This window comes from Paramisgurnus dabryanus, chromosome 13, assembly GCF_030506205.2.
Source record: "Paramisgurnus dabryanus chromosome 13, PD_genome_1.1, whole genome shotgun sequence".
Taxonomy (NCBI): Eukaryota; Metazoa; Chordata; class Actinopteri; order Cypriniformes; family Cobitidae; genus Paramisgurnus; species Paramisgurnus dabryanus.
This window is the reverse complement of record NC_133349.1, coordinates 15,872,261-15,887,697: the sequence shown is the minus strand read 5'-3', so window position 1 is coordinate 15,887,697 and position 15,437 is coordinate 15,872,261. Positions and strand designations below refer to the sequence as shown.

The window sequence follows — 15,437 nt, the reverse complement described above, 5'->3', positions numbered from 1 at the left end:
TCTTGCTAAAGCTGGAGGAGACAGAAAAACTTGTTTTCTATTTCTATTTTCAGAATGCTTAAAAATATTGACTCTCTAAGATATTGAAGCATGACTTGACCGTCAGTAAATCTTAAAGCTCTCATACAAATTAACCTCAAGAGTCTTCACAGTGTCAGGGTATGACAGACTAATGAACCGGGTTCTTGAGAGAGGTCAACAAATTCACTTACATAAACAGTCACCATTTGAAGACGTGCTCATACACACATCCTCACTTTACTGTGGTCACTAAAAAGATCCTATTAACATATTTATACAGAAAACATACAAAGGGCATGTTTACGCTCACAATAAGCCAAAGTACCATCTTGCTACTTGGTAGAGAGTGGAAAACACTTGACATTTTCTTTTCACACACTGTACACACACATATATTACAGACCGTCTTCATGGATCTCTTGTTAAGAAAAACCCTTACAGGATGAAGAGCTTCTTGCAGTGTTTGCTCATAACATCCTTATCATAATTTTGAGTTATTTTGTGTCTTCATAAACAGATTTACAGCCCAGTTTTGTTTACCGGACTCAACAAATCTGCTTCCACTTGTTTTGGTGGTTAGCATAAAATATGCATATTTAGCATAATATATGAATATAGGTGATTAGCATAAAATATAAAAATCATGACACAGTCAGGTGCTAAAACATTTCCACTCCTGCAGCCGGTAACTAACTAAATCAAATTTGTGACTAAATGAAATGAATAAAAAGCTGCAATCACTCACACTAAATAGCTTACTGGTTCTTTCACTGACTTTAGGCTTTTGTTTGTTTAATAAAATAAGGGCTAAATTGCAATACAAAATACTGTAAAAAATTGTCCAATTAATCTTAAAGTTAATTCAAGCTACATATGAAGAGTTTGATTCCAAAATGTGATAAACGCCTTTTTTTATGAATGACCACCAAAATCAGTATTGTATTTGTTCAGTATTAAAAAGTAAATTCTTAATTTTAGGCAAAATATATATTGAATATTCTGTCATCTTCTTTCCCTTTTTTCCAAATCACAAAAAAAACGGCACTCTTCCTTCTCTGCAGAATGCAAGAAAAACCACTCAACCAATCACAGCGCACCATTCCACGCATTGTAAACAAAAAGGGCGGAGTCATAGTTTTCCTTATCTACACAGCAAAATCTGGAACCTCAGAATGACTCTATAAGAGTTAATTTCAACACTTTAAAAGTGTCTCATGGGGTCCACTCCCAATAGAGTTATTTTAACACTTTTGAAAGTGTTAGCACATTGACTCTTTTAAAGTGTTAGCAATTGACACTATACAGAGTTAAAAATCTAACTATAAATTTACACTGATAAGTGTTAAATATTTTTTATTTGTTAAAAATTAACTCCCTCGGTGTAATTTGTTAACTCCAATGTAGTGTTATATTTTTTTAATACTATGGTGTTAATATGGTAAATGTAAAGACAGAAACATATTACGGTACTTTTGGGACAAAAAACTTTATTTTTAAACAGTTTTTTTAATGTAACATTATCATTATAAAACTGTTAAAGATTTTTTTTTCTTTATGTCATCTGATCAACATTTATTTATGACAGAAATTTTTTTCTCAATGTATCATGCATTTAAGTGTTCATTAAATTAACATAAATAAACATCAGAGACAACTAAAAAGCACATTCCCAATGTATAACAACAGTACAGATATTTATAAACACAGTTTATGGGATGCTTCAGTTCATACAAACAAGTTTGACTTCATTTCAATCCAAAATCCATGTTGGTCTTCACATAATAACAGCAGAATATGATGAACCAGTAGCTGTAAGGAGGTGATATGATCCTAGGTCAGATCTTCGGACTAGATATTGAACTTTTCTGTTAATAAAACAAAAATAAAAGGGAAACATTCATTATTAAAAAACAATAAACATTTATTATAAAAAAAACAATACAAAATGCATTACAGAATTCACATACAGAACACATTACAAAATACTTTGAAAATAGTTATACATTTATGTTTTGCACAAAAATACTCACTTTGTTATAAAATTGCTCTTCGAAATTTTCATGTAGGCCTATTTCTGTGCTCCTCCAAAGTCCCCAAGGCAAATCTCCTGCACACATTAATGGATTTGAAAATATATATTTTAAGCTTAAACAGCATAAAAACAACAAAAAAACTTCCAAAAACATTATACGACTATGAATTGCTCCATCTGAGGCTAAGACCTAAACTCAACTGCTGCTAATGACAATAACACATGACTCTTGATACTCTTGAATGTTAAACTTGATACTAACAGCAATATAAAACATATCACCTCACAACTCTCAAATGTAATTGATCAAAATTTTATTTATTGAACATTTACTTACCATTTACAGTGAAAGAGATGACCTTCTGCTTGAAGTGCATCATCCAAAAACACGGATCAGTGTGTGCTGTAAAAAGGGGGAGGTCTTCTCTATTTAACACCCTAGGAGTTAACAAACTCCACTAACAAAACACTGTAGGAGTTAATAAAAAAAAAAAGTGGTAACACCCTGTTTTGACACCAACTCTTTATTTTTATAGAGTTAAATCAAATAGTTTTAACTCAATCCAGTGTTAAATTAACTCAGAACTGCTCATATTTCCATTAACACCGTAATTTTAACTCTGCTAAATTTGCTGTGTACTTTGTACTTCGTAAAAAATAAATAATAATTTTGATGGCATTGATAAACCTGTGGTGGTTTTCTGTGGCGGGGAAGAAACATAAGCCATCAAATTTGAATAGTTTACTTAACGTGAGAGGCACTCGGGCAAAGGAAAAATGCCGGCCGTTGCTTGTTCTCACACGACAGCATCAAGCCTCTGTCATCCTAACACTTTGACCCCAGGGAATCTTATAAAAAACTTTCCTTTTTTTTTACCTGATTCAACGAAAATCGAGCAGGACCAAAACATTTTATAGCTGATCACTGTCAAAAAAGTTCAGCGACGACGTCCCAAGGCTGACAGCAGCAATGACAGTGTTCTTAACTTAATATGACAAAGTAAGTGTTTTAATTAATGCCATTAATGTTTTTTTTAATCAGTGTATACCACTAGTCAACTAAAGTAATATAACTTGGAAAAGATGAATGCACATTTATGTATTGATTCAATAGATTTATAACATTTTGAAAAAAAACTTTTTATAATAAATCTTTGAAAATGTAATTAAAGATTTTAATGTTTAATCTTATTACATTCTAAAGATGCTTTGTGAAAATTTTTAACAGAAAATAGTGGTTTTCATCTTGTCACTTTCTTGGTATAGAAAACACATTTTTACTGAAATTAGTCAAAATGGATTGGTTTTGGAACCAAACTCTTCATATTTTATCTGTGCAAGCATTCCTTGGGATTTGCACCAAAAACTTAGGTTTTCCTATCATCGTGCTTTCTACCATTTGAGCTAAATTTTCAAAAACTTTTTGTCTGATAAACTCATATTTGTGGTATTTTAATAGACGCTTGCTACACACACATATATACATACACAGTGTGTGTATTAAGCATTGGCAGCATGCTGCTATTACACTGCACAACAGATCATATCATCTCCATCAGCACACTTACATTTGGTCACCATAGTAATGAAATTACAAAGATTATGGCTTTAGACTGGTGAACCAATCAAACTACTGTGTTTGGTTATCCAATCAACCTAGTCACAGCGGCAAACATGCAAACACACACGATTGCATTGCCTGCATCTGAAGAGCTTTCCTGGTGTTTTATTTTAGACCAAATTGTGAAAAGCACCAGAAGGAGCACAAAATTGTGTTTTATGAGCCACAGTCTTATGTAGAATTGAGCTAAGACAGATCATGGAAAACAGAGAAAATGTGAAATTTTGTGGGAAAAAACACTGTTTCCCTCTCTTTTTTCATGCTTGCTTTTTTGTATATAGAGATTGTGGACCGCGTAGCTCTGGGTGAATGGCCGTACCTACGGCCATCAGTAAACACTCAGACTCATAGTGAGGAGCTGGGCCAGCTGATGCAGCGCTGTTGGGCTGAAGAACCATCAGACAGACTAGAGTTCAATCATATTAGTCTGTTATTACGCAAACAAAACAGGTCTGTCTTTTCTCACTCTACGTGTCTTTCTTTGTCATAGCGTGCACAGTTTTTTGCAAAGCAGCTTACAGTTCACTTGACTGCCTACTGTCTATTTTATGGAATCAAACGGGCAACATTTGGTTGCCAGCCCTTAGCTTTTTACCACATCACTCCTGTGTCTGCTTTACACAGTTTCAAACACACTTTATCAATTTCCAATTTTCTATTTCTCTTAAAAATAAGGTTTCCAAAACCATCTTTTTTCCCAAAAGATAACCAGTCACTTATAGTGTCAAAAACACCAACACAAATTTTAACAGTGATTTTTAGTTTCTCTTTCTGTCCGTGTTCTTTTTCTTCTGTCTCAGGGAGCACAGAAGTAACATCTTGGATAATCTTTTGTCCCGTATGGAGCAGTATGCTAATAACTTGGAGGAGCTGGTAGAGGAGAGAACCCAAGCTTACCTTGAGGAGAAACGCAAGGCTGAAGCTTTACTGTACCAGATCCTCCCACAGTTAGTCAAATAAATGACTTATAAACATTTGTCTAGATACTGGCTAACCTTTATAAAGAAGTTGTTTGTGACTATACTGTGATTATAGCAGCGTGTGTGTGTGTGTGTGTGTGTGTGTGTGTGTGTGTGTTGGTCTATGTGGTTTACTAGGACATGAATAGTGTATAATGACATGTTTATTATGCTATAAATGTGGTTTACGGGGACACAGAGAGTGTCCTCATAAACGGAAAAGCTAAAAAAACATACTTAATGGTAGTTTTTCAATAATTAAAGACTGGCAACAGGTTTTTGTGACATTGGGGTTAGGGATTGGGGTAGGTTAGGGGAATAGAATATAACAGTTTGGACAGTATAAAATGCATTGCGTCTATGGAGATGTCCCTGTAAACCACATACACCAACGTGTGTGTGTGTGTGTGTGTGTGTGTGTGTGTGTGTGCGCGTGCGCGTGTGCGTGTGTGTGTGTGTGCAGGGCAGGACTTACCAGGGTGGAGGCCCCTGGGCTTGAATAAATTTTGGGCCCTACACTCTCAGAACAAAAGGTACAAAAGCTGTCACTAGGATGGTACCCTTTAAATGGGTCCTAATATTTACTATTTAGGTACAGATATATACATTTGTTCCCATTACATGCACTCTTTAGGTACAAAGGTGTACTACTTGAAAGGGTACCACCCCAGTGACAGCTTGTGTAAATTATCTTCTGAGAGTGCACACATACAGTAAACAACCTAAAATAAAAAATATATCATAGAACTATATTTTAGGGAAGTTTCCCGACAGGGTTTAGATTAATCCAGCACTAGGCCTATTGCTATAGGTTATTATTAGGGCATTCAAGTAGTTTTTACAAACAAACCTTACAAAAAACATTACTGGTGTGCGTCTTGAGACAATGTTAAGATATATCAGTGCAAGATGTGTTTAAATTAAGACAGATCAAACATGCATTTTAGTCTGGGACTAGGATAAGACCTGACTAGGAAACTGCCCCTATATCTCTAAAGCAGAACATAAGCCCAGTCTAAAATTAAATCATGTATTTTTAGGGATGTCACAAATCCAAATTAATCATGCACATTAAAAAATACCCCATAACAACATTTAAAATCATTGTGTAAGACTTAGCTTAAGAAAATAATAATAGTCTTGATAAACATTCACCTTATTACACACCATATAATGTTATAAACATAATCAACAAGTGTATTTTTTTGCAAATAGCGTACAAGGGGTGCAGTGTTTAAGAATGAAAAAGTAAAGATTTTAGGATGTTATTTAATAATTATGACAAGACCATCATGTAATATTAGACACCAAAAACCAAAGTAGAGAAGATGATCATGAATTAATTTTTGCGTCTGATATGAACGTAATACATTAAAACCTTGAACGTAGATATAAAAATGAACACTTTTCAGAAGTTTAAACTGTGATTCTGTTAGCAAACATGCTGAAAGAGAAACTACAGGAAAGTTAGGCTAGCTAGTGGATTATATCAAAAACCATCAGGACAACAACATGGCCATAATTTAGTGAATCCTCACCTCCAGATGAAGTAATAAACTGGACTGATGATTTAAATGTTGACATAGTCATATGTGCGTTGTTAACTCTCCGGATTTTGTTATGTTTCGTAGCTCTGCTTCACTCGTTTATTTCTCCACAGAAACTGTTTGTCGCGTGAACTGCAGACTGCGAACAGATTGGATTTCATTTGGCGCTACGCAGACCGCTTGGTGATGTCAGAGTACCGCGAGAGCGATTAGAAAGCAGACCTCTCTGTGTGATTTCTCGAATCGCTCTCGCGGTACTCTGATGTAATTCTTTTTGCTGTTGTTGAACCACTAGAAAACACCCGTCTGCTTTACAATCACTTTTGCGCCGTGATAATTTGATTTCATATGATGATCGGATCGCGCAGTGCCGCATGAAGTCAAATGCATTAAATACCAAATAGCCGACTGTATATGAGGTTAAACCCGCCAAAGTAGCAAGTGCAGCATGTGAATGGTGAGTGATTCAGATGTCAATTTATGAATGAAAGTGTCAAAGGTTTGTCACATACTGTTAAGTATCCTCACGCTTTTTTAAATGGGTATACGGAAATCCTTGACCATTACTAGTGGATATACTGCGTATACCGGCGTATCACGTAAGATTACAAACAAACAAGAAAAAAACTGAGTTACAAGACCATAGGCTACTCTAGTAATATTTTTCATACTGAGCGCTTCATTTTCGCGTTGCTCTTTCTCATTATCTGTAAAGCTCATTCATGACTCGCATTTCGCGTATTCGCTATTGTACTAGCATCTATGGGTTTCAAAAGCAGTAAACTCAGCGCGTCATATTCAGCACCAAGATGACTGACATATATATATATTAACGAATTAAATGCAGCACCAAACAATTCTGCACCAACCAATAGGCTGTAAAATAAAAAATGAAAACGACTGAACAAATCAAACGAACGCAAGCAAGCAAGCACGGAGGCCCCTATTGGCCGAGGCCCCTGGGCTCAAGCCCACTCAAGCCCAATGGTAAGTCCGGCCATGTGTGTGTGTGACTGTAACTGTATTTCTATTGTATTTGTTAGTTCAGTGGCAGAGCAGCTTAAGAGGGGCGAGACGGTGCAGGCAGAAGCGTTTGACTCTGTTACCATCTACTTTAGTGACATTGTGGGCTTTACAGCTCTGTCAGCAGAGAGCACACCTATGCAGGTACAGCAACCTGCCCCTGAATAAGAAACACAATTCTGATGTTTGACCTTCAAGCTTTTAAGTGTTTGAGTTTGTCTCCTATAGATTGTGACACTCCTCAATGACCTCTACACCTGCTTTGATGCCATTATAGACAATTTTGACGTTTACAAGGTATTGTTGCTTTTTCCTTACAGTATAGCACTGAAACCTTATAGTAATTTAAATACTTTGTACCAGTTTCATTTTAATATAATTAATTATTTTTTCTTCTTGAATTTAAGAAGAATGTCTGTTCTGTATAATGCTGTGTTGCATAGTGAACATTTAAAAATTCAGTCTTAATGGATCTATGCACCCTGGGTCGAGAGAGTGCAGTGATTTAATCTTTTTTAACTTCTTAAGAGTTTCTGTAACATTGTGAAACTTTTAGCTCTTTCATTTATTTCATAGACTTCTGATACAGCCCCTATTTGCATCAGATGGATTTTAATTAGAATAAAATTGGACATTTTGTTTTAAGCAAGGGCAAATTTTTATGATGTGCTGAGCATGTTAACATTCAAATAAAAACGTATAAATGTAACTTATAAAATATAAATTTGCTTATTTAATAAGATAATATCCACTTAGCTTTTTTCTACATTTCATTTGAAATAATATCTCAACAGTTCAAATGAGTAAATAATAGATTTTCTTAGCAAAATTTGCAAAGAATTGGAAAATGTCTTTTTTGTAATTGGAAGAATGGTAGTGTTTTTCAATCTACCATGCTTCCCTTGAAAAGGACATTTCAAAGACTTTTTTAAGATGTCAAATCTTTGGTGTCCCCAGAGTGCTTAAGTGAAGTTGTAGCCCAAAATACCATATAGATAATTTATTATAACAGGTTAAAATTGCCACTTGTCCTTTTAAATGCAAATAAGTTGATCTCTGCACTAAATGGCAGTGTTGTGGTTGGATAGAGCAGATTAAGGGTGCACTCACATTATCCAAACCAAACCGCGCTCGGGCGCGTTTGACCCCCAAAGCCTGGTTTGTTTGACTAGTGTGATCGCTTCGTTCCGCGCCCGGGCGTGGATTGTTTAATCGCGCCGCGGCCGGGTTGCAGAGGTGGGCCGGAGCGCGGTTCACTTGGGCTGGTCGAGTGGTCACCTTTTGAATCGCGCTCAGGCGCGATTGCGCTCACACCACAGCCTTCCGCGCCTGAGCGCGATTCAAAAGGTGAAGACGTCAGTTGCGCGACCACTCACCTTCATCTGCCTCCGTAAAAACCTTTTGATGCGCGCAGCGGGGTTACGTGAATGTCCGAGCTGCGCACTTGACAGATCAACTAAGCAATATGATGACATGTGAGAGGGCTGTCTGTAATCGCGCACCAAACGACTCCGAATAAAAAAACACAGACTTATCATTACGGTGGGTTCCAGTGTTAAGAGAAAGCTTTACTTCCTGCTTTTTCAAAACAATCGCATCTTAATGACGAAAGTGCGCCCGGACTCGGATCGATAAGAAGTACAGTGTGAGTGCGTGCACCTGGGGGAGTAGGGAGGGGTGGCAATCGCGCCCAGGCATGGTTTGGTTTGGTTGGGATAATGTGAGTGCGCCCTAAGGGGCGGTATTATCCCCTTCTGACATCACAACGGGAGACACATTTCAATGACCTATTTTTTCATATGCTTGCAGAGAATGGTTTATCAAAACTTGATACTCGTTGATCTTTTTCATATTTTCTAGTTTAATAGAAGCACTGGGGGGGGGGGCGCAATTATAGCACTTAAACATGGAAAAGTCAGAATTTCATGATATGTCCCCTTTAAAAACTGCTGTGGTTGGTTTGTTCTAACCTATAGGTGGAGACAATAGGCGATGCCTACATGGTAGTTTCAGGATTGCCGGTACGGAATGGAAAGTTGCATGGTGGTGAGATCGCACGCATGTCTCTTGCTTTATTGGAGGCTGTCAAGACATTCAAGATACGCCACCGACCTGATGAGCAGCTTAAATTAAGAATTGGCATCCATAGTGGTAAGAGTGATCAAGAAGGGGAAAACATGAATAGTGCCTGACATGTTTTCTTGTCAATAAGCATTTTTTATCAGACCCTTAAAAAACCCCCCAAAAAAACTTTATTTCTGAATGGACTGATGGCAGGATTTAACTAAAGTATTTGATGAACGCATAATATGTGCAAGAGCAATTGGTTAAAATCATTAATCTCATTTTTGACGGAGGTGGTGTTTAGCGGCCTTTGCATATGAGCTTGTCAAATGATGAACTAGTGTTTCAGTAATCTTAAGCATATTATAGGGATGTAGTTCGCAAAATAAAAATGTATATATATATATTTTTTTTTTTCTTCTTTTTTATCATACAAATAAAGCTGAAATTTGAAACTGAATTAGCATACATGGCTTTAAACAGCATCCCTGTGTGTATTTCAGGCCCTGTCTGTGCAGGTGTAGTTGGGCTGAAGATGCCTCGATATTGTCTGTTTGGCGACACAGTAAACACATCCTCTCGTATGGAATCGAATGGAGAACGTAAGGATTTTATCTACTGATCCAAATTCCACTGAATGTAACCTGTAGTCAAATACATAGCAAATGTAGTGATCAACAGTGCAGGGCTGCCTTCTCCGACACTACCTTAACGCTACGTCGTTCTTAAGTTGTACCTTAAGCTGTACCTTATCACTAATACGTGTTTGCCGAAACGTTCTTAGTTACGTATACCTTCTGTAAGTCATACGTTCGTAAGGTTGATCTGGAGCACTCTTAGCTATACCTTATCCCACATGACTCCACTAGGGGCCATCACTTTCATAAAAGCTTACATTGCAGTCTATGTAATACGACTAAATATGTGTAAAAAAAGTTGCAATACACTTTGTGTTTAATTAGGCAAATATTTTTATATTTAAAGAATAAAACATTTAAATAATTAGACATCATTACATTGATGGTTGTTAGATTTTTCATTATGTTTTCCAAAGGGACGTCATCAGCTGCAAACTATTAAATGCTACAGGATTAAGAAACTATTTAAAATATATATTTTGGGTGATGGAGTTGGTGATACTGGCAGCTATACAGCGACTCCTACTATTTCATATGTGCATTTCATATCAATTAAATCTTAGTCTACTGGCTAGTATTTTAGCTGCATAAATAAATCGGGGAAAAAAAAAACTAATTATGATTATTAATGTTAATTCGACTTTGCATCAAAGTTTTTTAATGTTTTATAACTTTGAGGCAACTGCATTTAGTTGTTTGCAATTTGAAATATTTTTTACCAGATATTACTAATAAATTTAACTTGAACTATTTCTAAAATGTTTCTTTAATAAATAACACCGCTATCTCACGACGCAGCGAAACCTATTACATGAAGTGAATAATTGATTGTCGAGCGATCGATATCAACCTATTCAGCACCTCCACCATGGACAGCACCCGCTAAGGTCGAACTTAAGAAGGTTTACCTTAAGCAACATCCTAAGGTATAGTTCGGAGAACACACGTAGGAAAGGTATACCTGTAGTTAAGGTTTACCTTAAGAGTCTTCGTAGCGCGCTAAGAGACAACGTTATCGGAGAACGCAGCCCTGGCCATTTAATAGAAGGTAATGGTTTTAGCAATGATTCTACATGGGAGTGTGAAACAAGAACTGAAGAAACACATTGGAATTAAGATAATCAAAAATCCAATTTACAAAGAAATGTTTTAAACATGACAACTAATAACTGTAAACCACAGTAAAAATGCTCAATTTCATTATTAAAAATATTTTTAATACGTACACTGCAAAAAATGACTTTCTTAATTAGTTTTTTTGGCTTCTTTTTAGTAGAAATATCTAAGAATTCTTAAATCAAGATGTATGGATGAGCAAAGTGACCCAAGAAAATAAGTATAGTTTTTAGACAAAAAATATAAGTGAGGTGAGAAAATTTTTCTTGGATTTAGTGTTTATGAAAAAAGTTATCTTATTTCAAGATTTTTTTCTCACCCCATTGGCAGATATTTAGCTTGTTTTAAAGTCGCAATGAAAGTAAAATAAAAAACTGTAATTTGTTTTGTAATATTGTGGTATTTTTACAAATGATTTATCTGGGAGCTTCATTAATTTTTAAAAATTCATATAATCTTTAATAAAAAATGCAAATCTCCTCCCTTCCTAAAAACAATCTCTCTTTACTTCCGGTCATAATGTATGGCAGGTGGGCGGGGTCCGGGAGAATATCGCTGCGATTAGCAATTAGCAACACGACACAACTTCAAATGATCCAATCAGATCTCGATGGACAAATTCAAATCCAGCCCTGCCGCATTTAATTTCAGAAGCCGGTTTAACTCGGATACATGTCACCACGGGGAAAATTAGGCAATTGATACTTCCGTTTCATGGCGACTTTAAGCACAAATTCACGTAAATGGTATCTTTTTTGACCAAAAAGTAGACTTATTTTCTTTGGTTATTTTGATCATCAAGAAAATCTATCTTAATTTAAGAATTTTTAGATATTTCTACTAAAAATTATACAAAAATACTAAGTAAGAAAGTCATTTTTTGCAGTATATATTGATGTATTATTTTATTACTACACTGCAAAAAATTTTTTTGTCTTGTTTTCAGTAAAAATATATATAAATTCTTAAATAAAGATGCATTTTCTTGATGAGCAAAATGACCTAAAAAATAAATAAAAAAATACAAAATTTAAGCGATTTTGTGCTTAAAACAAGCTAAAAAATCTGCCAGTGGAATAAGAAAAAAAATCTTGAATTAAAGCAACACTAAAGAGATATTGCTCTTTGCTCCCCCTACAGGTTAGAAGCGTAATTGTTCATTAGCACTGTCGTAAATACTGCAGCATAGCTGGCTCTGATTGGATTGTAGGTCTGCCGTAAAGCAAGTTTTTGTAGTTTTCACTCGAACTACAGGACCACTACCCAACGGTTGGAAACTTCTTTAGTGCGGTTTTGGCCGATAGAGGGCTGCAAAGCGAATGTGAAAGTGCCATTCACCCTGTTTTGAGTGGATGAACCACTGAAACTTTTTTGGAAACGTTATTTTAAGGTAAAAAAAACTATTTGGTGTTGCTTTAAGCGTTTTTTTCTTATTCCATTGGCAGATGTTTTGCTTGTTTTAAGCAGTAATTTACAGTTTATATTTGAAGTTTATATTTTTTTCCAAAAAACTACTTTTTTTCCTAGGTCTTTTCCTCATAAAGAAAATACAACTTAATTTGAGATTTTTTTGATATTTTTACTAAAAACAAGACAAAAATACTAAGTAAGATAGTCATTATTTGCAGTGAAATTATTTTTCTTTTTATTCATAATTATTTTCTATCTAAGTATCTCTACAGAGATCCTGCAGGGTTTCTTTTTTACCACACCAGTCATTCACAATGCAACTCAAAATTAATTACAAAACCTAAATGTAAAGAAGTTGATGAAAAGATTATATTGTCATTTAGATTTAATTATTTCCCCACCACCCCTTTCCCCACGTAAAGTTTGACAGATAAAAAATATCAGCCTGTTTTAGATAACAGGTGACAAAAGCAAAGCAAATTGCAATCAGGAAAGAGATGAATATTGAAGAATGCGGATTTATTCCCCCGTGAATAAGATTAACGTACATGCTCTGCATTGACCATCACAGTTGAACATAATTCTGCTGCCCAGGGGATGCCCAGGCACTATGCTTATTCCATCCACTACCCATGTAAGGACCCGGTTGGGTTTCTAGAGTTTATTAAATAGTGTGACTGGCAAGGAAAGGGATTTTCATTTCTCATTTAAGCTAATATACCTGGGGGTGTAAACTACACGAGTAAATCATGTTTGGCAACACATTCGTTTCCCAGTGGTGTTCAGTTAACGTTCTGACTGAGTGAACTGAACAAATCGGTTTTTTAATAGCAAATTGTAATTATTCACACGCTGTTATCCTGCAGCTCTGAGGATTCATGTGTCGTCTGCCACACGAGATGTGCTGCAGGAGTTCAACTGTTTCCAGCTGGAGCTCAGAGGAGACATTGAAATGAAGGGAAAGGGGAAAATGAGGACCTACTGGCTTTTGGGAGAGATCAAGAACAGTGATTGAGATGGTAAAATTGAGACTGAAAAGCTCCAGAATCAGCAGAGGCCCAGAGGCTCACGTCGCTTCTGTTGCCTAAATACACACATGTATAACTGTGTTCAGCACTGTTGTAGATGAAGCCTGACCTTTGTATATATGTACTTAAAGATGTTTTTGTATGATGTTATATTACCATGTTGTTTGCTGTTATGGCAACTGAAAATGGATGGAAGGTGGAATTGAATTTACTTGTTGGAATATCACCCCCTGGTGGATATGCAGCAGCACTGAGTTTCATGTTTGTCATTCATTTAATTTTTTTGCTAGCCTTTAAAGGTGCTCTGTGTAGAACTTAGCGGCATCTAGTGGTGAGATTGCAAATTGCAATCAACGGCTCAGTCCACTGCTCACCCCTCCCAATCGAAACGCATAAAGAAGTTACTGTAGCCACCACACGACAACGGTATATATAGAAAAAACGTCTCATTCTAAGGTAATAAAAATATTTTCAGTGAAGTATAAAGACCTTACATAATTATGTAACAGTTATGTATTATATTGTATTTCTGTCAAGAGATCCTTCTAAAACTTACACAGTGTACTTTTAAAGGCGGGGTGCATGATCTTTGAAAGCCAGTGTTGATATTTGAAATCACTTAAAGAAACACGCCTCTACTCCAATAGAACCTTTTTTTTGATAGACTCGCCCCACATATACGCAACCCAGGCAACAATCCCGGTTAGTAGACATGCGCCTTACTGCTGATTGGCTACAAGTGTGTTTTGGTACTCGGCCTGACTCCAAATAGTTTTTCAAAAATCATGTACCCCGCTTTTAAATATATTAGGCTAAATATGATTACGTTAAAAAGCAATTTATTACTTACTATTATTTACTTATGAATGATTTATAACTAGGATTTTTAAATCCCATGGCTTTCACAGCATATTTTAAAGACATTCAGCCTTTTTTTTAAATGTACTATTTTGTCATTTATTTCACTTGAGTAACAATATAAATTTATAATTCTGGCAGATCAAAATCTTGCACATGTACGCATTCTTTTTCAAGCCATTTCACTCTGGGTAATGAATACTGAACGAATACTCCAGTTTATTTCTAGACCAGAGGTTATACTTTGGTATGTCATCCAAATCTGTTATTGCTAGTCATTAATTTGACTAAACAGTTTATTTTGTGTCACTTTTGTGGCAACAACCAAGTGAATTTGTGCGACCCACAGTTTGTCATTTCCATGGCAGGTATAATTTTTGCACATTGGCATTGCATTTATTACAATGTTAATAAGCATTGATCACATTTACATTTATGCATTTGGCAAATGGGAACATTAAAACTTAATTGTTAACATTGTGTGTTAAGGTCCTAAGCCATGTGACAGAAATTTTACTGATTTGAGTGTATGTGGGAGGACCAAAGGAGGCCAATGCAATCATTCAGGTCTAGAGGAATTCAGTGATGGGCCTGCTAATAGAAGACTTGGATTTAAATCTCTTCTCAAATAATTTCTCTGTGCTCTTTAATTACCATCATCTTGGTTGATCCTAACTCATTTGTTTCTATTGAAGTGAAACAAAAGGTAACACTTGATTTTATGGTGTCTTTGTTACACATGCTTCATGTAATTATAATAGTAACAGTTAATTATACATAATTGCACACAACTAAACCAAACCCTAATCCTAACCCCAACCCTATAAGTACATGTTGTTAATCGTTATTACTTAGTACTTAAATGTATAATTACACTGTAACAATGATGGTGTAAAACCAAAATAATAATAATTTGGAAACTCGTGGACATCAACTAGCCTACTTTTTACTTTTTAATTGAAGGGATAGTTCACCCAAAAAATTAAAATTCTGTCATCATTTACTCACTCTCATGTTGTTACAAACCCCCATAAATTTCTTTGTTCTGATATACACAAAGGAAGATATTTTGAGAAATGTTTGTAACCAAATGGTTTGAGGACCCCATTCACTTCTATAG

The 15,437-nt window shown here is 35.6% G+C and overlaps 1 protein-coding gene across 1 annotated transcript in view; it reads left to right on the top strand.

The window, feature by feature from the left end:
* Positions 1 to 13,888, top strand: part of npr1b (natriuretic peptide receptor 1b) — a 52,769-nt gene extending 38,881 nt beyond the window's left edge. Inside the window, exons 16-22 of the mRNA XM_065298158.2 lie at positions 3,956 to 4,124; positions 4,475 to 4,621; positions 7,224 to 7,347; positions 7,432 to 7,500; positions 9,180 to 9,354; positions 9,771 to 9,869; positions 13,298 to 13,888. Coding sequence (XP_065154230.1) covers positions 3,956 to 4,124; positions 4,475 to 4,621; positions 7,224 to 7,347; positions 7,432 to 7,500; positions 9,180 to 9,354; positions 9,771 to 9,869; positions 13,298 to 13,446 — 932 coding nt within the window. The 3' untranslated portion in view covers positions 13,447 to 13,888. The remainder of the gene's footprint in view (positions 1 to 3,955; positions 4,125 to 4,474; positions 4,622 to 7,223; positions 7,348 to 7,431; positions 7,501 to 9,179; positions 9,355 to 9,770; positions 9,870 to 13,297) is intronic.
* The last annotated feature ends 1,549 nt before the right edge of the window (positions 13,889 to 15,437 follow it).